The sequence below is a fragment of the Brachyistius frenatus genome, unplaced genomic scaffold (assembly GCF_029030835.1).
Source record: "Brachyistius frenatus isolate BFR_SWC_R1_liver_20210118 unplaced genomic scaffold, ASM2903083v1 Contig_4, whole genome shotgun sequence".
NCBI classification, from domain to species: Eukaryota; Metazoa; Chordata; class Actinopteri; family Embiotocidae; genus Brachyistius; species Brachyistius frenatus.
In genome coordinates, this window is record NW_027210603.1 from 2,150,898 (window position 1) to 2,176,595 (window position 25,698).

At 41.1% G+C, this 25,698-nt stretch overlaps 1 protein-coding gene across 5 annotated transcripts; it reads left to right on the forward strand.

The window, feature by feature from the left end:
• The first annotated feature begins 3,756 nt into the window (after window positions 1-3,756).
• On the forward strand, window positions 3,757-22,737 carry elmo2 (engulfment and cell motility 2). 5 transcript variants are annotated; one of them, XM_069710009.1, is made up of 23 exons: window positions 3,757-4,053; window positions 7,662-7,728; window positions 7,999-8,097; window positions 8,401-8,441; window positions 9,359-9,431; window positions 9,535-9,585; window positions 10,388-10,557; window positions 10,790-10,889; window positions 11,358-11,509; window positions 12,285-12,363; window positions 14,433-14,468; window positions 14,827-14,877; window positions 15,793-15,915; window positions 16,263-16,382; window positions 16,494-16,598; window positions 16,681-16,789; window positions 16,984-17,120; window positions 19,016-19,179; window positions 19,402-19,514; window positions 19,617-19,724; window positions 19,874-19,956; window positions 20,062-20,139; window positions 22,005-22,737. In XM_069710009.1, exons 3-23 carry the CDS (start codon window positions 8,020-8,022, stop codon window positions 22,203-22,205), a joined length of 2,172 nt encoding a protein of 723 aa, XP_069566110.1. In that variant the 5' UTR covers window positions 3,757-4,053; window positions 7,662-7,728; window positions 7,999-8,019; the 3' UTR covers window positions 22,206-22,737. The 5 variants fall into 5 exon arrangements, with proteins under 5 accessions (XP_069566110.1, XP_069566102.1, XP_069566117.1 ...); XM_069710001.1 differs by having other exon boundaries at window positions 3,757-4,049; XM_069710016.1 differs by having other exon boundaries at window positions 3,758-4,049; window positions 11,358-11,503.
• Window positions 22,738-25,698: the final 2,961 nt, after the last annotated feature.

Genomic DNA, 25,698 nt, shown 5'->3' on the forward strand with positions numbered 1-25,698 from the left:
TTTGAAATTTATTTTGATTGGTTGATTCATTGTTACGTCTTCATTTTCTTTCAAAAACAAAAGAACAAAAAAAAAAATCTCTTTCTCGTGTTCACTACAAATGTCTGACAGTCGAAGTGTTCTTTTTAGCACATCTTCATCTTTGTTAAAAATCCTACCAAATAATGTCACTTTATCCTCCAAGTAAAGAACGTTTTCATTGTTTACTTAGACAACAGGAATGAACTGTTTGGGTTGAAAACTGTCACGCTAAATTATGCTGGGCGTATTTGCCAATACTACGAGAGAGCAGGAGGATTTATTGCAATATCATGTTTTGTTTTTGTTTAGTTTTTCTGACCCCCTGAAGGTGGCTAATGTAAACAGTCCGAACACGCTGTATTTAAAGTGGTTTAAACCAGACTCGGGTCGGACCGGGCTTTCTGACAAACATGCAATCTAATGAATGATTTTATTGGACAAAATAAATAGATATATTTGTGATTTTGTTTTTAGTTTTGTTTTCAAGATGCATATTGTGTAAATTTATATAATTCACGGCTAAAGATTATACATACGGTTGTGTTTTAATAACTGGACACCGGGAGGGATGTCGATGATCGGCATGGCGTCGTAACTGCCGAGCTGCGAGCCTGTAACTCGTGACCTCACCTGAGGAGACGAGTCATTGTAAATTTCATCTCGTATGAAGCGACTCTGTGAACTGCGTCAAGTGTTATTGCATCTCGTTCATTGTGTACTGTGAGGATTTGGTGCCACGCATATCTTCACGCTTGTATTAACATCTCAATTGCAGGGGGGGAAATTAATGAGGCTCATTACACGCTGGATGCTGAGACGGTCATAGCTCTCAAACGCTTGTCATGAATTAATTTAATGGACCCACTGCAGCCCTTGGTCAGATGAAATGGCAGCTGCACTCACGTTGGTGATCGTAGATGCAAATGTATCATGAAAAGTTCACTGTTATAAGCAGTAGGACTGAAATCAGCGTGTGGAACTTTTTATAGAAATAGAGTTTGGGTTTCGATTTCGGCCAAATTTGCAGCACCTAATGTCTTATGTGGCTTTTTCACTCCTTGTAAACGTGTTCCTGTGCTGTTATCGACAGTTAGTCTTCATAGATGATGCAACTAACTCAAACTGAAGGTGAATTCTGTCGAACCCATTACAACTCCAGGTTTGTCTTTGACAGGTTTACTCTCGTTTCGATTTTCGTAACTAAATTTAAAGGACATTGCTTGATGTGCATCTGATTCTTGGATCCTTGGTGTCTGCCATCATTAGCCAGTAGTAGATTGTCTACTGCAGTCTGCTGGTACAATATTGAATTGTTTGTTATGTGGGTGTTAAAACATTTTCTTCTCCTCGTACAGACTGTCCGGATTGATAAAAATAATGTTTTACTCTCACAGGTTTTTGACTAGTGAAGGATAAATCCTGAGAATTTTATTACATTCCCATTTTCCTACCTCTCAGAAGTCTTCAGTTTACTACTTTTTTTTTTTTTTTTTTAATTCCCCAGCATTGTATTGATGTAGAACTCATCACCACCGGTTTGATTTTTCCGTGGCTCACGTTGTCTCTGTTGACAAGACGCGTGCAACAAGCAAAGCGGCAAACAGGAGTCTTCAGTGTCGGTGTGTGTGTCGGTGTGTTTCTCGGTGAAAATGCAGTACTGTGAACATTTGTGTCGCCGAACCTCCGCGGTCGTGTTCATGTTCGGTCATGTGTTAAAAGCCTTAAACAGCTGTGTTTGCTTTCTGCTGATGTCGGCTTGCTCATGCGTGTCTCTGATGCAGTGAGGTGTTCATGTCAGTGACGTCAAATCATACGTCGTTACCCCTCAACTTTCCCTTTTATTACTAAAGCTTTACAGTATGCCTCTTATTTTGTTTCATTTTGTGATGGCATGACCTAAAACATACAAATTGCCAGGAAATGAATGGAAGGCTTGATTGTGCTGTGATTTTCTTCCCGTTTAAAAAGGGAAATATCTGAACAGTCACTTTGTCTGAAAACTGTAAAAAGAAGCTTTTATCGTAGCTTTTCTTTTAGTGAATGTCTCGTTAGGGTTACAGGTACACTTGATTCATGGACAAACTGCAGAATGTGTGATTGAATGAAATGCATTGATCTTGATATAATGTCATGATTTTTTTTTTTTTTTTGTATGTATATTTTACCACACGAACCGAGTCTAATTTGAAACTTTCCAGAGCAGCCGTTGAACTCCGCTTCTGTGCCCGCTGAACGTTTTGAGGTCGGGTATGTCTGTGTTTGTTGATGAAACTAATAATGTCAGAAAAACTATTTTTGATGTCATGCATGAGATGTAATGTGGAGCTAATTACATTCAGTCATTTCCTCTGTGAGATTCATTGCAGTCGTCTGCTTGTTTCACCACCAGCAGCAATCCTATGAGGTGAGACAGTGTCACCCCCCCTCTGAGGCTGTGGATAGTTTTTCCTGTACACATGGTTTCTGTGTAAAATAAAAAAAAAAGTATTGTGCCGTGACTGTCTGTGTGGTGCAGAATCTAAAGCCATTTGTATTGTATTGGCCACAATTAACAGGTTGTTGTTGTTATTATTGGTGCAGAAAGATCCTGTCAGTGCATCGGGAGAAAGATTAGAATCATTTATATCTTTCTAATTTTTGCAGGATTTTCCCTAAATAGCATTTGTGGATGTACTTTGTGCTTTCAACTGTTAAAATCTGTGTCATAACAGAAAAATTGGACAATTAAATACCAGTGGTACTCAGATCCTTACTGTTTACATTGCTGTACCATTAAGGCAATGTCAAAATACTCCATTTCAAGTGAAAGTCCTGCAGGGAAAAATCCTGAAGTTAAAGTACATGAGTATAAGCAGTAAACTGTGGGAAAAGTACTGATTTGGGCCCTGTGACTGACATATTATTATATATGACATCATTAGATTATTAATACTGAAAAAGCTAGTTTGGAGCTAGTTTGAAATACTTTATATAAAGTTTTACTTATATGGACATCAGATAAAGTTGAGGGGTCGTCAGATGTTTAGAGGAAAGAAGAAAATGTAATGTCTGATCCACAAATCTGTTCACAGCTTTTGTACTTTTTCTCTGATCTTTTTGAATTTTTGGTGAGATATTGGATCATTTGAACATTTATTGAATTTAAACCATGTAAGACATTTACAACTCTATTTGGTGGAGCTGTTAACAACTGGCAGACATCTGAAATGTGACCGCGGCTACACGCTGCTGTTTGTAAGGCTGGAAATCACTGGTTTCATTTTGAACGCAGTGTTGTATTTAAGTTTCTTATATTATATATATATATATAGTGTCAAATCTTATCCTGAAAAGTAATTAAAGCTGTTAAATGAATGCAGTCAAGTAGAAAGTAAAATATGTCCCTCTGAAATGTTGTGGAGAGGAACTACAGCTTTAAAATGAAATACAAAAAGTGAAGTAAAAGTACCTTAAAATTGTAATTAGGCAAAGTACATTACTTGTGTAAATTTAGGCTACTTCTTTACTTTCTAAAACTCTTATGAGCAAGATGGCAACATGTTTTAGAGTTGGCATCCAGTTATTTTAAGTCTTCCCAATAAAAATACCTACATCTGTCTAAATCATCATCATCTGTCAGTTTGCATAAATGATGAAGAGCTGACGGGTCTGCCTCACATTTGCAGACGGTGACATTTACATTGTGTCCCGCCTACAAGGCGTGGAGTCGTGTCTCCTTCCCACAAGTATCTCTGGGTGAGAGAAAGGGACACCGAGAGCTCCATCACCGATGGCCCCCCCCCCCCCACACACACACACACACACCGGGTGAGTAGCACCGAGTATTGATATCAGTAGATCACTAACTTCCCCCCCCCCACACACACACACACTTTAAAATAACACACCGTGAAGCATCATCCGCCTCCGAGAGAGACAGGCTGCATCCCGACTGCAATGGAGGAGCGGACAGGGACAGGCTGCACTGGATGACTGAATCCTATCGGCCGCCTTCCGAGGAATAACGCCGCTGCTCTCTGGAAAAGCGAGTGAGTGAGTGAGTGAGTGAGTGAGGTGCTTTGTGTCGCCTCTCAAACCGAGAAACAGCCTCGTTGCTGCGCCGTGTTCGCCGCCGCTTCGTCCGCCGACGTGATCGGGAGTTGTGATTGATTTCGCCGGAGATCATCCGGTTGAGAAACGCCGCCGCCGCCGCATCATCAGTCCGTTCCCACGGCTCCGGTCCGTCACGTAGAATCAGGCCGGAGGTGTTTTCATAACTCTGCGAGAAGATTTCGGATCAATGCTTTTTATATGACGGTGATGTCGGAAAACACAAAAGATGTTGTTGTTTTTGTGTGTGTGTGTGTTTCTCCTAATAAGCGCGGAGGCGCCAGAGGGGGCGCCACTCCGCCTCTTCAACCAGCTAGTTAGCTTTCGTGAAAGTTAGGCGCTTCACAGTTTTACGTGAGAGGGTTTTATATTTCCAGCATCCTGGAGGGAAGCCGCGGCGAAAGAGCCGTTTAACGGCGTCACAAACATCCGGCTCGCGGTGGAAAGGGCAGAAGAAGTTGCGAGCCCTTTGTATTGAGGGGCTGACGGCCAGCACACTGTTGGATTTCTTCTCGGGCTGCGGCTCCTTAGCAGTTGTTGCTAAGCTACCGCCACCACCGCCACAGCGCGTGCAGCCAAATCCGTGCCGTTAACGGCGGCGGAGGGGGGGGGGGGGCAGTTCGTGCAGCAGCCCTCATGCACCGGTCAGAGGACAGGGCTGCAGAGAGGCGATGGAAAACGGCTCCATCACTTCCCTCCGCAGTTGTTGTCAGCATGAGTGTCTGTTCAATGCACTGAGTCACCAGGAGAGAGAGAAAGAAGAACTTTCACTGCAGTGCAAGAGAATACAGAAAGAGCTTCATCTCACAGCAGACCTTCAGACGTGTCGTCGCAGGAGCTGCACTTCTGTATTTAAGATCAATAAATGCAGATGTGCCCTTTTATCGGACCTCTGCATGCTGGTCCACTTGCATGACTTACACATAGACTTTTGTTGTTGAGTTACCTGAATGGGATATTTTGCACTCACGAAAAGCACAAGTGTCAATAATACAGTTCATGAAAGCTGAGTTTTGATCGGCTTCTTTGGTTTTAGGTTCCTGGGTTGTGATCGAATTACATTTTTATCAAAATGTATGTTGTAAAGTGGCTTATCTAAACACTAGGGAAAGGCACTTCTCGGCTTCATTTCTTCATTTCATTATCTTTATGACAGGAAAGTGATTTGAAAAGAAACAAATAAAGGGATGCACCACTCGGCTGTTCATGTATGATGATAATTGCAGTAGTAGGTTATTAGGCCTCATGGCATCTTCCAGTTAGCTCAATGAAACCTATTGTTGTTGACTATTAAGACGACATGCTGGCTCACTGTCACACGGCTGCTAAAATGTAAGCTTGCATTGCAAAGTATATATGATTGTGCCTTCTGTCCACTCGGTGTTTGTGACTATGAGTGGCTCCAGTGTTTGTCTGGATGCTGCACATTTGCTGAGCTGAGACACTACATGCTGCAGAAGTTAATGGCCTCCAACTCTGAGCAAAGTGTCTTCTCTCTTTCATATACGCTTGGTTTAAAGCCAAACAAGAATAAGCCTGAACTGTAACCAACAGCCATGTTTGTTATGATTTACTTGCATATATGTCAAAATAACTTTAATACACTCTACATGTCAGCTGCTGGGAATTCTGTCTTTCAGAATTTGACTTTTTCATTCATGTCTGTCAAGGGCCATTGTCAGCGGTTCTTGGCAGCGGATAAAAGTTTACTCTGTGCCCATTTAATTTGCCTCATGTTCCTCCCATAGTAAGCCCAGAGACTAAAATAGAGTCAATAAACAGCAGGAATTGTCTGGCATTTTAATAGAAAATAGACTTGAAAGGATTTTACTATATTGGACGGGAAGGGAACCATTTTCAGACAATCTACCACTTTTTAGGTTATGATATAAAAAATATTATACATAAACACATATATATAACCTCTTGTTTTGTCTCCTTGACAAGCTCACAAATGATCATCGTAACATGTTTACCAAGATCATCTTTGGCCAGATGTCAGTGCTGAAAAATGTAGATTAGCACCAGACATTGTTGAAAACTTTGTCGCCACGTTTATTTTGTAGGAGAGCAAACTTTTCTGCAGCACAGAAATCACACGGTGCGTAACGTGATGGACAGTCTGCTTGAAGATGCGGAGGCGGTGCAATCGCTCCACAAGACAGCGTGTTGGAATCTGAATTTAATTGTCACTTTTCACTCGATATCTTTCCCAGAATCTATCTATAATTTATTGTAGCTCATGATCATCACCTGTGCTGTGTATAACCCTCTATCGGTCTGTTGTGACAAATTAAGATCCCTCAGTTCAAGGATGTTGAGCTGAAAGGATTCAGACCTGCTTATTATTTATATTGCAACAGCTACATTTTTATCCTGACTTTGAGATGTTTTCACTGTGATGAGCCGGCATCTGCAGCGCAGTGGTGCACTGACAAGTGATTCTCAACAGAGTAAACTTATGTTAGAGAACAAAATGTGCTTTATTTCCTGACTGATCAAAAGGATGAAGTGTCAGACGTCACAGCCATGGCTGATGTACACTGGCAGGGGAACATATTTATAGAACAAAGTCCTCAAAGACTGCAGTGCTGGAAATACTACAACACTGATGAATCGCTAAAGACAGTTGTTGGTTCATGAAGGTTTCTCTGATATAACACTCGGGTAATGATTAAGATTTATTTTCAAACAAGTAGCTGCAAGCCGTACAAAGTGTTTTGCAGCCCGAAAGGACCTTGAATTCAAAGAGAAGTTTGAAGAACAGCAGTGTCTTTCTACTTTTTTCTCGTCTTTATCTCCATCTTCCAATCACCAGCCATCAGACGGCTTTTCATGTCAGACCGGAGACAGATCTCTTTCTGATGCCAAAGACTGGTCCCTGCTGTGCTCCCACTGCTGCTGTGTTACAGAGCAGTTGTTGCAGATGATGAAATAAGTTGCATAAGTGTCGGTGCTTTAGTATTCGGTGAGGGGAGTCCTGAAATAATAGGCAGGGGACCAAACGAAGAATCTGACTTTGCTAAAGTTAGATTTAAACAGTTAAACAATGTGTGCACAATAAAATGTCCTTTGAATTGAAGCAGATGGTCAGACAGTTAAATTTGGAACAGTCTGCACAGCTGATGAATGCAAAAAAAAAAATTGTCTCAGTAAAAGTGATGGCGTTAATAATAACTAAAATGTATTGTGCAAACATAAATTTGAAGTAAATGAAGATTATGCATTGAAATTAATGTGCAAGTAAATCAAGAGGAATAAAATTCAGCAGACCCAGACCCCAGTAGGTGGACGGCCTGACCCAGCTAGGATATTTCTGTGACTGCTTGTGTGTGTGTGTGTGTCTGCGGGTGGGTGGGTGGGTGGGTGGTTGGTTTTGTTAAACAGTCATTCTTATTGATCTGTTCTCTGACAGATTCAGTTCAAATGAGAGAAAATGCAGGGATGGAGCTTTGTTGTGTTTTTTTTTTTTTTTGGGGGGGGGGGGGGGGCTTCAAGGAAGTAACGGTTTTGCACTTGCGTGACAAGTGTGTGGGTTTGTGTGTCTGCAGGGGAGCTGACACACGGTTTACACAGCCGAGCAGTGAGTGACTGACCCCATCAGCACTTATCCATTAGGTGACGTATAACCGCTCTCATCTTATTCTGAAATATATATTCCAGAGGTTTTTCTTCCTGTTTTTTCCTCCCAGCCGCTCACATTGGAAATTGTTCCACCTGCTGTGTTGTGATTTGGCGCCATAGAAATAAAATCGAATTGAATTGAAATTCGTTATAACAATAAAACAACCCTTTGGTATCATTTTAATGGCATTTATTTGTAAGAGTCACAGTGTTTTCATGACTGATGTTGACCGACAGATATTAAAACTCTTTTTGTTCCCGTAGGGTTCTGACGATAAGAGAGCCATGCCGCCCCCCGCTGACATTGTGAAGGTGGCTATTGAGTGGCCCGGTGCTAACGCTCAGCTCATAGAGATGGACCAGGTCTGTACTTGTCTCCCTTTTTTACCTCTAATAACTCAACTTTCCAGCCATTAGAGTGAAATTTTCATATTAAAAGGGGACATTTGTGCACAGATTGAGTTTGTTTTGAATGTGAAAAGCATGAATCAGAGTAACGCTGTGAGGTGTTTTAGCTCTGCAGAACACAGGATGTGTCGCAAGCTGTGATCCTAGAGGTTAAAGGAATAATAGTGTACAGTGATGATTTATGTTTCATTTCAGCCCTTTAATGTTATAATCGTTCATGTTTTGCAATGTTTTTTTTTTTTTTTTTCCTCTTTGCAGAAAAGACCTTTGTCCTCGATAATTCGGGAAGTATGTGATGGGTGAGCGTCAATCCTACACGTTTTAATGGTTTCCAGATGATTTTTGTTTCCAACATTCTGTTCCCAAATGAGAGACTACTGACATTGGTTTTTGGTCTTCCTTCAGAAATGAATGTTGAAAAGCTTTCTCTTTGGTCTCACTGCAAATGTAACAGATCTCATCTGTTAACTTTATTTGTTTTTGCAATAAATAAAGTTTGCATCCTAAAATCTTTCCCTCGATTTAAAAGCCGTCCTTTTGAGGCGTCTGTGTCTGGGCTACCTGCATGTTCAGGATAAAACAAGCAGCATATCCGGGGAGAAAAACAACATTCATTGTGGGCTTTGTGTCTTTAAAAATAAATAAATAAATAAATTTGTTTTGGTTGTATAAATACTCTTTCTAGATCTGCCATGTCATAAAAATACGTCTATGATGCAGAACTATAAAGAAGTCAGAAATTGACAGCTGTTGAGCTTGTGATGCCCACTCCTGTCACAGTCATGTAGACGCCCATTTCATCACTGACTGTAACACCTTGCAAAATCCTCCATACCCATTGTTTTTATCCGTGAAGTTTGCCATCACTGTTGTCTGTGCTTCATATTCCTGCACTTTTGTGATGAATATTGAACATTTTTTATTTCACCCATCCACCTCTGAGCTGGGCTGCATCTACCCACGGCCTCCTTTTACCATTTGAAATGAAAAATTCTTTGCACTTCACTGTTGACACCCACTGGATCCTTCTCCTCCACAAATCTCTCAGTTTGCCACTCGTGTAAATATACTGCTGGAGGGAACTATCTGACTTTGAGAAGCCTTTTGTTCAGGCACAAGAGTGTGCTGCTTTATAACAGTCCTACACTGACTCTTTGTTTCCTACCACTTACATTGAATACTAATTCTTACTGAACCTCCCTGTTCTTATCCTCAGCTGGTCTTTGTCAGGCTCAGAGCAGTTTGCTCTGCGTTATGCTGATGGACCTCAGCTTTATATCACAGAGCAGGTGAGCTCCACTGTTTCTGTCTGACATTGCGTTAAGGACACAAATAAAGCTTCGTAAACCCGAACTGAACTTCCGCATTTCTCTTTTCTTTTTAATCTTTCAGAGCCGTGGGGACATCAAGAACGGGACCATCCTTCGGTTAGCAATCTCTCCTGTAAGTCAACTTAGTTCATGTGTTTTTTTCTATTTTAGTTGGGACGTTTTCAAATCGTAATTTATCTACTTGTATAATGTTTCTGTGGTCTATTTGCTTGTCTTTCTAATTCTTATTTTGAAGCTACCACAAAAAGTTTGCACGCATCACCAGACTTTACTCTGCAGTCTTTTTATGCCTTTCAAAACATGAATTCAGCCAAAAAAGACATTTCACGTTTTTCTCTTCGGACTTGCTGGTCTGGGCTCCTTCACCAAACTGTCAGTCCATCACAGTGGGGACAGCACGGCTTAGAGGAGCTTGATGATTCGCCATGGTTAACAGCAGCAGCCTCGAACTCACTAATAATGTATGATAATCTGTTTTTCTAATCCCACCCTTCTTCCAAGTGCACTGTGGGTACATATCATCTCTGCAACACCAAAACACCAGGAGTGTCACCAAAGCACTGTGGGCTGAGCTGTGCTTCCACTGATAACTGAACTGTATCACACCCTGGGTCTTATTCTGGACATTTTGGCTGTATTTACTAGTTTGAAGTGTTCCCAAGTTAGCCACACTTAAGTAGAAGAAAAGACCATTAACATTTATCGGACCCAAACAGTCTGTTGTGAACATCTATCACTGTTTATAGACCCAGACTCAATCTAGCCATGTGTTAATGCTTCATGCTGCAAATCTTTTACAAAGACTTCAGACAAAAAGCCATGGAGACGCTCCGGAGTAATGCTGATCTCTGTTTACACTCTCAGTGTGTTCAGTGACTGCATCATGAAAGTGCTGGTTTTTTGGTCTCTAACAGGGTCGTGCTGCTCGTCAGCTGCTGGAGAGGATCCAGTCCCACGGTATCGATGCTCGCCTCGAGGCTCTGAAAGAGCTCGCCAAGCTGTCTGCAGACCCAACCTTTGCAGCAGAGTTCATCAATATGGAGGGGATCGGGACACTGGCTCGTCTTGTAGAGAGCGGCACCCAGTGAGCGCTGATGTTGTTGTTTTTTTTGTTTGATAGCTGACAGTGTTGATAGCGGCAGTGTAGTATAGGTTGTTTAAAATGTGCAACTTCTAAGCCAACCTTTCCTTATTGTTAGTGTTGGAAATGGTTTAATCTTTTTATACATGTATTATTATTTCTTTAAAATCAGACTACATGTCTTATCAGCTGATGGGAAACAGCCCTCACTAACTTGTCTTTTACTTTCCGTCAGCTTCGGTGAAATGCTGGCCTTCACTCTCACTGCCTTCCTGGAGCTGATGGATCATGGCATCGTGTCTTGGGACCTTATCTCTCTCTCCTTCATCAAACAGGTACCTCCTCCTACAAAATCACAATTTATCAGACATGTCAGAGTTCCACAGAGACTCCACTGTAAACATCCCCTCTGTTTACCATTTCAAGGTCTTTTTATTTATTTGTATTCATGCACTTTTATTTAATCGCTTGGCCTTCCTTTTCTTCCCAAATGCCGGAAATGTGTGGGTGCTGTTGCCTAGCAACGCCTTGCAGGACTTTGAGCTCCTTTAGTGTCTATGTGAATAGTTTTTTTCTGAAAACTTCTCCGTAGCCTTGACAGTGACTCAGGGGAAACCTTATAGAACTTTTAATTTCATTTTCCTTTACGAATAATATTGGGAAAGAAGAATCTACTTGATTTCCATCTTCTAACTTTTAAACTTTCAAACTTTGTGATTCCACGCAAAGACTTTCAAGGCCAACTGACTGCAGTAAGAAATGCTGAACTGACAGGTTGCTTTGATTTCTCCGTCCTCGCTCAGATCGCGGGTTACGTGAACCAGCCGATGGTGGACGTGTCCATCCTGCAGCGCTCCCTGGCCATCCTGGAGAGCATGGTGCTGAACAGCCACAGTCTGTACCACCGAGTGGCCCAGGAGATCACCGTGGGACAGCTCATCGGGCACCTGCAAGTGTGAGCACACACACACGCACAGGGGCTTTTAGCACTCTGAAACGAGGCGGGTCGAGGAGAGAATGTAGCAGTGTGTGTGTGTGTGTGTGTGGTGACTTTAGAAATGCTGCTGCTATGTTTGCCTTGATGTTTGGTTCATGGAACTATTAAATGGACGAGTTCAGGATGAATAGATGACCCCAATAAAACAACAATGCTGGTGTTGTTATTTTATATTTTTCTTGTGGTTGAGAAATCCCATTAAAAAGACCAAAATAGCAAACAATGTGTCACTCAGTACATTCCTACTTCTCCACCTTGGTTGTGGCTCTTTGGTCCACCTGTTCTTATTGTAGATGTAAATTTAAAAAAAAAAAAAAAATCATGACGGGTCTGTCTCATGTATGTAAAAGGAACAAAATGCATTAGTTTACTCAAAATACAAAAATGTCCATAAATGTGGCTCTCTGAAGTATATTTTTAATAGTCAGTGGAGGCCTATTGGACAGAAGAATAATCTTTGTGAGGGATTCAATACTCAGGCAATAATTGTTTGGAACAATTGAATGTTGGTTTTGGTCTTTTTATGGGAATAATTAAATGATATATGATCAGCAAATTAAAGTTTAACAGTTGATGTGAATGAGAGGCCCCCTACCTAGTATTTCTATTGATGCTGATAAAACTAATGGTTATGTATGCAGAGTAGCTGTTAGCCTGTAGTTAGCATCCTGCGTGGATATTTGTGGAGCACAATGCTTCTAACTGGTTGTTGCGCTGCTGGATATTTGTGCAGGTCGAACCAGGAGATCCAGACGTACGCCATCGCCCTCATCAACGCTCTTTTCCTGAAGGCTCCAGAGGACAGGCGGCAGGTCAGTGCAGCGCTCTTACAACACACCGTTACAGAAAACCACTGAATAGATAAGACGATACTAATATTCCATCCTCATGCTAGACTCTGAAGAAAGCCACCAAAAAGATTTTGGTGTCACAGAGCTGCGGACGTCTGCAGCTGTAGACTAGTTCGACTTAATCCCGTGAACAGAGATGTCTGTCTGCCAGCTGTCATGTTGTGGATTCTGTCTTGACAGTCATTGCCGTAACGACACACTCACTGAAAATAGTGCTCACCTCCCTTTGAAGTTTGTGCATTTGTTATGCTGCAGTTCTTATTTAGAGGAGCTCAGTGAGGAGGAACAGCCTCCGAGCTGCAACTGAAGCATGACTGGAAGAGATCCGGCACTTTTCAGCATGCAGTCGTTCAGGGTTTATTTTTAGTTCATTAAAAGATGCTTCTTTCTGTTCCAGTCAAAGACCGGACTTGTTGTCATTCAGTGACCGATTCTTTGTCATTTCTATGATATGAAATCATGAATTGTTCGCAGTAGAGGCAGAAATGAACAAATACAGCATCCAAAATGATTCACATACATTCAACAATACAAAATTAGGACATTTAGTGTGATGTTGAATGTAGCTATAACATTAATATCTGTGAAAAACAAACAGATTTACTTTGAAATATCTTTGTAGCACCGACAAATGTTCAAACAGTGAAGGGGAGAGTGCTTCTTTTCAGTGCGTCACTGTCGCAGTGTCTCGTCTTCCTGTGCTCTGCTCACGCTGCAGCGGGAACTTTGCACATTGTGCGACAGCATACTGCAGTGTTTAATCTCTTCATACACTGTCTTGTCCCTTTGTGTGTGTCAAACTTAAAGGAGGGTTCTCCATGTAAACTTTGATTTGACAGTAAAGGCCAGAAGTTAAACACTGTGGTATTTGTGCTTTTTAAAAAAAAAAAAAAAAAAATTTGCAACAGTAAAAATCCAAACTTAAAGCATTGTTTTGATAAGAGTTGCGCAACACTAGACATCAAAAATAATATCTCAGAATTGAATTTGCAGAAAACGCATCCAATGAAACTGTATCTGTAAAAACCTGCCTTCAGCACATTATAAAATCTCATTTAGATAAAACATTAATATATATTCTAACTTGTTGCTGTCTTAATATTGAGTTATTTAAAAATACTTACATATAAATCAATTCATTAGATTTTAGATTTTTCTTTAAGTATATATACAAATTCTGTTTGCAAGAAATCTTCAATTTCAATCTGCTTATGTATCACAAACTTCTGTATAGATTAGTAAAAACTAGCCAATGAAATGAGAGACACGGTTAGGCAGGAAAAAAAGGGAAGGGATCAGTTTGAAAGAAATACAGAGACAAATGCCCATAAATGAAATGTTAAAGAAAGAGTTTGGTTCATGCTCCTTTTGTGCGATTTGTCAACTATTTGGTCAAAGGTTTTCAGTTGCAATCACTTTAATCTTGCCAAATGTCCCAAAATAACATGATGTGGTCGATGCGTGTTGAGATGTTTGTACCTGGGAAAACACACGCCAGCTGCTCTTATTGGCCACCGGGGGGCGAACTGAGTCAGTTCCAGAGAGACAAACACAGCAGAGAGAGAGGGACACACAGCGCTGTGCATTACTGTAATTACCAACTAAATGCCAATTTACACCTCATTTAGTAAATGAGTGTGGAGTTACTTTTTAATATTTAGAATTATGGTTCTCTTCATTGTAGTTCTGGTGTGTTTTCTTTCGACTCGTCCCTCCGTTTGTCTCTTATTCTCACACTGAAGAGAGGCAGGCAGAAAGGATGAGGTGAAGAGATGATGAAGTAAATAGTTTATTTTAAAACCCCCAAAAGCAGCTGGATAAATGAATAAATTCATGCTCATCACGTATTTAGGCCATGTGACTGTGAGCTGTTGTGATTTGACGCGATGCTGTTTTTGTTCCTGTTGCGTTTGCATGCTGTGCCGGTGATGTATTCTTGTATCTCATTGTCCACGTGTGTGCACTTTTTGTTTCCATTGCTGTCACACCCATGTCCCTCCTCCTTCCCGCCCCCCACCCCCGACCCACAGGAGGAGTATACTAACCCGCTGGAGCAGCACCTCACTGTGAGTACACATCCCTCAGCAGCTCCTTCCATCTCCCCACCCCCCTCTCCTCCTTCACTGGCTCTTTTTGTGTCATTGAAACTGCATGAGCCATTCAAATGAAGATAGAACCATAGCAGGCTGCAGCAGCAGCAGACAGACTGATAACAGATTGAACTTGAACCATGTTAGTTTTAGTTTGCAAAAGGTGTGAAGAAATTATTTAAACCAGCTCAAGGCAGAATATTCATGCACAAAATTCTCATTTACTGTTGGTAGATTTCTTTAAAGTTCCCATCGTCTGCTACTTTCCTGTGTTTTAAAGTGTCTTTCTTCATCGTACTTGTGTGCTGGAATGATTTATCTCTTTATCCTTTAGGAAATGGCGAGCACTTTGGCTCAGAAACACCTGCGGTCCATCATCCTCAATGTGAGTATCAAGCCTGAAGTGTAGGGAATACAATATTTCTGTCATTTCCAGCTGCACATCAGAATTAACACTCTGCTCTGCCGGTTATAAAACTTCCATACAAGCTTCACTCCGCTTTAAACAGATGGAGATAGTTCTGATTAAAACCCTGGGAGACCTTGTGTATACAGATTGCAGTCAGCGTTATCCTCCTCTGAGGCTTTCCTGCCATGGGCTTTGGTTTTATTCCCGGGAGCAGCAGTTGGTCAGCGTTTGGAAAAGGGAAAGCTTTACTCACTCGGAGAGCTGTGACACAGAACCAGCAAATGTGATATGGCACCAAGTCTTTGAAGTGGAACAAAATGGGCTCTGAAATGATTCCCTTTGGCACTCGTCTGGAAGTGCCCGACTGAACTGGCTGTGGATGTCAGCGAGGAAGACGCTGCACTTCCAGCCTCCCGCAGCGAGGAAACATCCCGGAGCGGCTCCATCATTGTGTGCTGCCGTGAAAAACCAGAACCTGCGAGTCTGTGTGCTGTTAATGAGACCCGGTGTGGGATTAACACAGTCTCATTAATATTCACAAACAAATGTCAGGTTACGTAACTCCCAAAACACAACATACAAATAAAAGCAGAGGGATTTGTATCTGAAAATCTGCAAAAATAAAATCTCAGATACAAATCACTCTGCTTTTATTTTATTTTTAATTTATGTCATGTGACATTTAGTGTTTCACATCAGTTACATCAAACAGGTAATCAGGTAGTGTGCCAGTACAATACAATATAATGTCTCACTCTGGGGAGAAGAAAAACTATAAATTAGGCTTCTTTCTTTTTGTTTCACGTGTATTTTTGTAGCTGTTTATACTTGAATTACATCTTTAAGGCTTTATTCTAAGTGCAGCGCTTTTTTTTTTTTTTTTTTCCCCAGCATGTTATCAGAGGAAATCGACCAATCAAAGCCGAAATGGCACATCAGCTGTACGTGCTGCAGGTATTGACCTTTAACCTTTTGGAAGAACGAATGATGACCAAAATGGACCCAAATGACCAGGTAAGAATTTAAGTACTGAATTTTCCCTTTATATCCGCAATGTCGTATATGAACAGGAAACAGATGTTGTTTTATGTCAAAGAACACCTAAAGTAAGCAATCGTGTGTGTTTGAATGAGCAACGTTGTGAATTGGATGGTAACAGCTTGGATCCTGAGGAAGCGTAATAATCAATTTACTCTCTGCTTTAAGTGTAACAAGTGGAGCAGAAAATTTCAGTTTTCGTTTACATCCTTTTGCTCGCCACTGATTAAACTATCTTCAATGTTTTCCTTTCACAATTTTTGCTGCTACAATGTTAAATGTGTTCCTGTTTATGCTGTTAACATGTTGTCTTTCTATTGCAGGCTCAGAGAGACATCATCTTTGAGCTGCGTAGAATTGCCTTTGATGGAGAGAACGACCCCACCGGCACCGAGAAGAGAAAGGCCATGTACACCAAGGACTACAAGATGCTGGGGTTCACTGTGAGTTTGGTTGAGGATGCCCCTCAGTCGTACAGCTAATTGTATAAATGGATTCAAATAGAAACATTTAAATGTTTGTGTCGCTGTCTCCCGGCTCGGTTTGACACGCAGAACCATGTGAACCCGGCCTTGGACTTCACCCAGACTCCTCCGGGGATGTTGGCTCTGGACAACATGCTGTATCTGGCTAAAGTTCACCAGGATACGTACATCAGGGTGAGCGTAAGCACAGGCACGGCCGAGTTCACGGTCGCGGAAAGACGCCGCCACACCTAACGTGTCTCCCCACTCGTGACAGATTGTCCTGGAGAACAGCAGCCGAGAGGACAAACACGAGTGTCCCTTCGGCCGCTGCGCCATCGAGCTCACTCGAATGCTGTGCGAGATCCTGCAGGTCGGAGAACTGCGTAAGTACTTCTGTGTTTGACAGGAAGTGTAGCTGTTGTTCTTTTAATGATCTTGAAATGTCTCTAAAATGGGATAACGTGGAAGAAGTCTTTAGAAACTGTGACATGGTGCTCTGTAGTTCAGTGCCAGATCGTGAGAGGAGATGAAGGATGCCTCTCTCACTTTACATTTCAAATCTTTTTCTTTTGTGTAGCTAATGAGGGCTGCAACGACTATCACCCCATGTTCTTCACTCATGACCGGGCGTGGGAGGAGTTCTTCTGTGTCTGCATCCAGCTGCTCAATAAAACCTGGAAGGAGATGAGAGCCACAGCCGAGGACTTCAACAAGGTCGGACATTAAAGCTCTCTTTCAGTCATTTCTTTATATTCAGATACATACAAGCTTTCCAACTTTCACTGTATACCGTCTACGATAGTGTACATACTGGTGGTGCCACACATGTTGGACACTTACCGGGATTTTTCTGATGGTGAAAACCTCATAGTACAACCACGATGACAACCTTTACAGACAGAGAAACTAAATGACTTTTTGAAACCCTAAATCTCACAGTATAGTCGAAGAGCTAAATCCAAATATCCAAACTCTGCAGCCTTAAACTGACCAGAAATTGTAACTAAAATGTGAGAACACCTGCTGCTTAAAATCTTTTTCACAGACATTAGTTAGGTTAGGTCAGGTTAGGTAGTTACTTTATTAATCCCCAAGGGGAAATGTTTTCGCTACAGCAGCATACAGGAAGCAATAAGATAATAATAGAATAATAAAAAGCAATAAAATAGCAGTAAAAAAATATTAAATATAAAATGCACAGTATATACAGTATATACAGTACAGTATATAGCTATATATATTATATACAAACAACCAAGAACACAGACAACAGTATTATTGTTGTGTGATGGATTTTGCCAGAGGTGAGTTATTGTACAGACTTATTGCGGTCGGCAGGAATGATCTCCTGTATCTGTCCTTGTGACAGCGGAGCTGGAGGAGTCTTTGAGAGAAAGTGTTCCGCTGTCCCTGCAGCAGGTGGTTGAGAGGGTGGACAGGATTATCCAATATGGACAATAGTTTGTTCAGCGTCCTCCTCTCCACCACCTTTTCCAGGCTGTCCAGTTTGTAGCCGATGATGGAGCCGGCCTTCTTAACCAGTTTGTTAAGTCTGTTGGTGTCTCCGGCTCCAATGCTGCTCCCCCAGCAGACCGCAGCGAAGTACAATGCACTGGCCACAACAGATGGTAGAACATCTCCAACATCTCGCTGCACACATTGAAGGATCGAAGTTTCCTCAAGAAAAAGAGTCGACTCATCCCCTTCTTGTAGACAGCGTTGATGTTGGTCATCCCAAAACAATGAATTCTTCTGACTTTTATGATCCCTAATTTCCCCCCTTTCACCATCACGAGGTTCACATTTTCGGCTCAATTAAATTGTATGTTGGATCATTTACAACAGAAAGTCTTGTTTGGTTCGTTAAACTTGTGCAAACAGAATTTGGCCTCGGGCTGCAGACTATTTTCGAGCAATAATATTTCCCAAGAAGAAATGAGTAAGATTGCACTTTGATGAACTGAAGCTGAATGGACGGACTGCTGATTTTCCCACATTGCCTGAATGCATCCTGATAGACCTGTAAGCATGAACCATTCATTTTGCCCGACTTTTATAGAGCGTACATTTCATCAGTTCCAATATAAAACATAATCTGAATGTCATCACACACAGTAATGTTGACTTGTTTACAGTAGGTGATCTTCATTATTAAATACATCTATCAGGATGATGTTTGCTCAGTCTGAATGTGAGCTGGCTGCACACGTTACTACTGTAGCTGCTCTGTTGAGCAGACAGCCAAAAGGTTTTTAGTTCATTAAATAATGCATGATAATTACTACTTATCTCCACATCCAATGAAATGAACGGGAATACATCAAACCGTTTTGTACATGTTGGGTTTAAAATATTGATGCCTTGAAAAAAGGCACTAGATGTCTGTCAGCAGATTAAGTTTCTGATTGGAGAAATGATGTTTCTGCGATTTTTAACTTGACCAATACTCATTGTTTATTGTTTAAAAACTAAAGCAGGTAGATGTGAAATGTTCCAGCTGATGAGAATAATGCACCTCCCTGAATATTTTTGAAATCCGCCTTTTTTTTTATATTCCACCTTTCCTCTCTCATCTTTCGTGTATGTGTGTGTGCTCGAACCGTCTCCAGGTGATGCAGGTGGTCCGGGAGCAGATCACCAGGGCTCTGGCGATGAAGCCGTCGTCTATAGACCAGCTGAAGAATAAACTGCGAGGCCTCAACTATTCCGAGATTCTACGTCTGCGGCAGTCAGAACGAATGAGCCAGGACGACTTCCAGTCTCCACCAATCATGTCAGTCTGCGTCGTCGCTGCTTCTCGATCTCTTCGTGTAGTTTCAACGCGTTATGCCTGTCGGCAGTGTAGCTGTGACAAAACGTGCAGCCTTTTACTCGCGTGTTCGCGATCTGCTACGTTGCAGCTTTCTTCAGCTCTGCTCTGTCCTTACGAGAGGAAATAGCCCGGTTGTGTGTCTGTGCGCTTGTTCCTGTTGCTCATGCTGTGTTTGTGCTGCAGCGAGCTGCGGGAGAGAATTCAGCCCGAGATCTTGGAGCTCATCAAGCAACAGCGACTCAACCGGCTGTGCGAGGGAAGCTGCTTCCGTAAACTGGGGAACCGGCGGCGGCAGGGTACGAACAGCAGCAATAACAATCACTCTGCTTCTTTCTGCTTCTGAAGTACCGCGGATGTGGATTATAAGCTAAACACTGTGTTCCTCACCTCTTTTGTAGAAAAGTTTTGGTTCTGCAGACTCTCTCTGAATCACAAAGTGCTGCACTATGGGGACTTGGATGAGTCACCTCAGGGTGAAGTGCCTTTTGAGCTACTCAGTGACAAGAGTAAGAAACCTTTATTTCTCCAAGTGGCTCCATGTCAAAGCTACTAAATCTTTCACAACACACACAATGACGACCTCTCCGGCAGAGTGGATGATGACCCTTAATATATTCCTGTAATTATTTGATTATTTCTACTTTATTTCTCCCAGTCCCTGTCTCAGATATCAAGTCTGTGGTGACAGGGAAGGACTGCCCTCATATGAAGGAGAAAAGTGCTCTAAAACAAAACAAGGTGAAATCGAACTTCCTTTATTTCTCATTTGTATTCTGGTCACACAGCCGTCAGTTCATTCTTTGTTGTGGAAACTGTTTTATTTAACCTGTTTGATTCTCTCAGGAGGTGCTGGAATTGGCCTTCTCTGTCCTCTACGATCCCGATGAAACACTCAATTTTGTTGCACCTAACAAATATGAGGTAAGCTGATGTGTACTCAACCACACAATAGCTGTCCTGTTCGATTTGATTCAGTTTATTTTTAAACAGGGTTTCCACAGCTCAGGGAACATCAGGGGATTTTAAAAACTCTTTTCCAGACAGGGAAAGTCAGTGAATTTAATATTGTTTTTTCACCAAGTCCTGGAATATCAAGGAACATTGTTGACATGTTAAAAATGTAGTTGCTGTTCATCAAAATGTAATAATTTCCATGTATGTAGCTATAATGTTAGTTAGCTCGTTATTGTCAATGTGTGTGTGTTTTTTTTAGCATTAGTGGTCACTGACAGAAATGAAAAATGTAGCTTATTAGGTTGCGAGCTAATTACCAGTATTGTTGGATACATTCTTTGCCTCTGCAACCAGTATTTAGTCGTGGATTTAATATCTTTCTTGGCCTGTTGCCAACCGCTTTATTCAAAAGGAGAGTTTCAAATCTTAAAAGTAGAGATGGTGTCTGCCAACCAAACCCAAACTCTGAGCTGGTTTTACACCAGAGGAGACAGAACGCTAACAACTCGTCTTCCCGTTCTACCTTTACAGTCTGAGGGCAAAGCGCTCTTTTCAATAATATGGTACTACGAGGTCTTTAAGATATGATGGAGCTCAGTCATTAAGGGTTTTGTATGTACGGAGAAAGATGTATAAATTATATTCCTCAGTTCACGGGGTGCCAGTGAAGAGAAGCTAATATGAGAGAAATATGATCTCTCTCTAAATGCCGGCAGTAGTCAGTAGCTGCGGCATTTCAGAGCAGCTGCAGGCTATTCAGAGGGTAACTGGGACATCCTGATATTAAGGAATTACAACAGTCAAGCTTAGAAGTAAAAAAAATGCAAAGACTAGTTCTTCAGCTTCAGTCTGAGACGGAATGGTCCTCAATTTGACATTACGGCAACGGTGAAAGAAGACGAGATGAAAAATAACTCCAAGGGTCCTCCAGTAGTACTTGAGGCCGTCCAGATGACACGGCATTACATCCACAAGCACATGGGTGGATAGTGAGTGTTTGAACCAAACAACTTTTATACCACATCCACTTAGTTTTCTGTTGTGAGTGTCTGGCTGAGTGGATTCAGCTCTCTAACTTCAGTTAGTCATAAATTACCAGAGTCAAACTATTATTTCTACTGTGAAAGGGCTCACTTGTCTGTTAAACTCCGGCCGCGTTATTATTATTACTATTTCGCCGCTCCGTGGAACATTTGAACATTTTCACTCGATTGCTTTGTTTTTATGGTCAGCAGCTTCACCTTTTCATTTTGTATTTTTTTGGCTCGGTCTCACCGTTGTCCTTATCCTCATCATCCAACTACCACAGGCAGCTGTTCCCGCTCCGATAAATCTGCTCTACGTTTACTCTCCAGCTGGTGAAAACAATGAAGCGTTTAGCGGCTAAAGAGCCGGACATTTCCCTGGGGAGTCGGTGGAGAGAAAGCGAGGGGGAATATTGGACTTGTGTTCGCCAGGTGGACAGAAAGTCTCCAAACAGATTCTGATGCTGCTCGGCGTTTGCTCGACTTGTAAATGTTCGACTGTTTGCCAACACGTTTGTCATTTCAACTTTATGAAATATTAATGTTGTGTATACAGCTTGTTTTGCTGCACAACGGGAGCCAAAAACACTGTTATTAACTAAAACGCTCGGTTCTTGTATTCTTAGTAATTTAATAGTAATTTCGACACTTCAAATGTGCTTGATATTTCCATAATTCTAGACAAACCAAATCAAACAACGCCGGTCCAACTTGTTGGCTGTTACCTCCTACGTACTGTCGAGCTGCTGCACTGAAAGGGATGGTTCACCTTAATGGATGCTCTTTTGTGTGTGTGCATCTGTGCAGTATTGCATCTGGACTGACGGGCTGTGTGCGCTGCTGGGCAGAGAGATGGGCAGTGACCTGACGCGCAGCGACCTAGACACTCTCATCAGCATGGAGATGAAGCTCCGCCTCCTCGACCTTGAGAACATCACGATCCCCGAAGCGCCGCCCCCCGTGCCAAAGGAGCCTAGCTCATATAACTTCACCTACAACTACAGCTGAGATGTGTGCGAGTCGGTGTGCGAGTGTGTGTGTGTGTGTGTGTGTGTGTGTGTGTGTGTGTGTGTGTGTGTGTGTGTGTGTGTGTGTGTGTGTGTGTGTGTGTGTGTGTGTGTGTGTGTGTGTGTGTGTGTGTGTGTGTGTGTGTGTGTGTGTGTTTGCAATGCATGTAGGTGTTTGTCACGGATGAGTATACTAGATTTTTTTTTTTTTTTTGATGAGTTTCAATGCAAACGTGTACACCAGGAAAAGACTACTTGGATTTTTGTTTCTTTTTAGGTTTCAGACCCTCGGAGACTCTCCTCTACCTGTGTTTGTGATGCCGTGCGGTTGCCAGATAGAAGAAGTGTGTTTAGAGCTTCAGGGGGAGGTCAGGGGTTGAGCACCGAGCGGTGCTCCTGGAGCTGAAGGAGATTCGGCGAGTGAATCTCATTTATCCGAGCGGTCTCCAGGAGGATTTGTATTCCTCCTTCTCTGCAGATTAAAGGTATAAATAAATATGAATGACAGGAGAAAAATCTGCAAATTAATTGATCAGTTAAGCCATGTATGCAGTCTCCATGGCAACTAAGAGGGAAGTAGCTGCCGTTACAGTTTTATTACTGTATTCACTTGGTTATTGCCTCCACATGTAAAGTTGTACAAGACGGTACAGCGTGATCACTTCTGCGTCCTGATCCCCGCTGAGGTCATTTTAATATGAAGACATTTGGAATTCAGAGATAAAAAGTATTACAAATATAGATACTTGTAATGTCACTAAATCATTATCAGAGGAAGAAGGTCTGGCGGAAGAATAATCCCTATTTCTGTTAGTAACAATCTGTTTCTTTCATGACTATCATACATGAGGCAGAAAAGTGTGTCAATGGTGATAAATTGTTTGAGCTATAAGAAGTCTGAAAACAGTAAAAAAAAAAATCTCCATCACAATTTGCCACAGGCCAAAGTATGAGATTAAAACGGCTTGTTTTGTCTGACCAATTTAACAAAACCAAAACAAATATTCAGTTAAATCATATTTGCGAAGTTGGAACCATTGAATTTTGTCTTAAAATCTTAAGTTGTATTTTTGCGTTGCTCGTACATCTGTCATGGCCTCAGTTTACTTCGTATTGATGCTGCTTCAGATCGTTTGACTCACTTCCCTCCTCAGTACACCTTTTCATAGCCTGTTATACAGTGTGAACATGTGTGTTGTGTGTGAAACTTATTGAAGATGCCCCTTGCCTACTGTAGGTGTGTGTAGGTGTGTAACTGTGCGTGTGTCTGTATGTGCAAGTTTTGGGATTTTGTGAATGTCAGTGTTGAGATTTATGAAATAATCTCGGTATTTCATGAGCTCGCTGCTCGCTAAAGTCAAAGCTCTGACACCCTACACATTAAAAAGACATGAATGATAAGAACTTTTTTTTTTTTTTTTTTTTAATAATTCATAGTCACTGCATTGCCTTATCAGTCATACACTCACTATATGTTAGCATCATTAGCGTTTATACTTAGTATATAAAGCACATTATGAGGTAGTTGCAGCAGATATAAAGACATTTTTAAAGGTTTTGTTAACTGATATAACTTTTGTATGAGCGGTTACTTAATGTTACATAACACAGTATAACACAGTTGTAACAGCATATAATCACATCTTTGGTAATTAACAATTAGTTACATACTGGTACTGTGTTATAAAGCATTTATTACCGGTTTACATTTACTGTATATTGTGTACACAAAAGGATTAAACCAATTTATAGATATATCAGAAATTTACAACTCTGTTATACTGTAGTTGTTAAGAAGTCATTAATAACTACTTATAAATGTACTGAAATCAGTTACAACTACAATGTAGTGTGTTATAAACGCTTTATTGTTTATATACTATTTATATAGTAAATGCTGAATCTAGTTTGCATTAAAATAAAGTGTTAACTGTATTGAGGAGGGTCATATTGTAGAGTGGTGCGATAATTCTGTTTAAAACAAACCTCCGAAAGTGAATGCCACTGAAATAATTAGCAGATTTAACACTTGAATTCTGATATTTTGTCACACTGTGCAAAAACAGGTAAACAGGACAGGAGCTCTGTTGGTTAAACCTCATTTGTTAACACGATCCTCAAATTGAAAAATCAGAGTGACATGCAGCGCTGCTCGCGTATCGTGTCAGCACACAAGATGGTGTGTGTGATATTACATGCAGTACATTTGCTTGATGCCATGTTCCTATTGGTTCTAAACTCTGTCCTGTCCACTTCTAAACCACTAATAATCACTACTGTCATTTGCTAATGCAGAATAGAATTATATTTTTGTAAATGATTGTACAATTTTATCAGTTGTGAAGAGAGTGGGTATCAAACTAACGTAGCATTTTCACTTTGCATCACTCTGTAGAGTCCGTTCAACATTTCACACTGAAAAAAAAGAGTTTCACGTTTTTAAAGTATCGGTCACATTTTTAAACCACGAGCACCTCATGTCATTTTGGAAAGACACCCCCTCCAGCACCTAAATATGATGTCAGCATTAATGTAATAATCAAAACTGTCATTGCTGTTTATGCTGTTTGTGAAAAGTAATACATTTTAAGATTTGTTTTTCTGTTTGGCTTTTGACTGATGTTGGAGTTGTAATTGATAAAAAAGTTTTTGTTGCCGTGGCCTTGAGTTCACCGCAACTTAAGAAAACACAAAGCAAATCGACAAAACACCAGCAAACTAAAAAAAAACAAAAAAACTAAAAAAACATCGTCACCAATTTGACAACACGTGAAAAGTGAGAAAACGTGCTGCAAATCCAGGAACACTTCAGAGGTAATTAAATATATCTGGATATCGTCAGGACGTTTAAACTACATTTTGGCTTCTTTGGTCACCATGGCAACAAGAAGCGTATCGCCCTTTAGTGTCCTCCGGAAACATTCCCCTTGTTGTCTGCTAATTGCAGCATTCCTGTAGTTGCAGTTTCTTTTTATGGTATTTGATGCACTCGTGTTGTCGAACAGGTTAAAATGTTTTCTTGGTTTTGCTTGTGTTTTGTATGTTTGTGTGCGTTTTATTAAATTTCACTGCTTTGAGCTCACAGGGCCGCTGTGTTAATTTACATTCCAGTGTGTCACTGACTCATAACGCTGTGTTCAGAAATCAACTGCAGCTAAAACAGATCAGTAACCATGATATCTTACAGTGAGTAAAGGATTCTTGCATTGGATGTTCTAACAGTGTTTCTTGAAGTTTTTTTGCATCTGGCACTCTTTTACATGACTTGCTAAACTATTTATTTACACTCGGTAGTGATAGTAAAGAATGACATAAATTTAAATATGGTATACATATAGATCATTGTATGTATATACAGTATTGTGTTGCCTTATTGAAGAAATGTATTATGTTTCGTGTGAATAAATACAAAGTCTAACTACTGCTTTAAAATGTGTATTTTTGCTGCCCGATGCTTCGTTATCACGCTTTTGCATTAAAGGACCAATCTGCAG

What these genes read in the sequence shown, in the direction of transcription:
- elmo2 (XM_069710009.1), top strand. Translation starts at nt 8,020, where the DNA reads ATGCCGCCCCCCGCTGACATTGTGAAGGTGGCTATTGAGTGGCCCGGT. An exon ending in CTCATCGGGCACCTGCAAGT is followed by an intron (nt 11,510 to 12,284) that starts GTGAGCACACAC and finishes ATATTTGTGCAG; the next exon opens with GTCGAACCAGGAGATCCAGA. An exon ending in TGCGGTCCATCATCCTCAAT is followed by an intron (nt 14,878 to 15,792) that starts GTGAGTATCAAG and finishes TTTTTTCCCCAG; the next exon opens with CATGTTATCAGAGGAAATCG.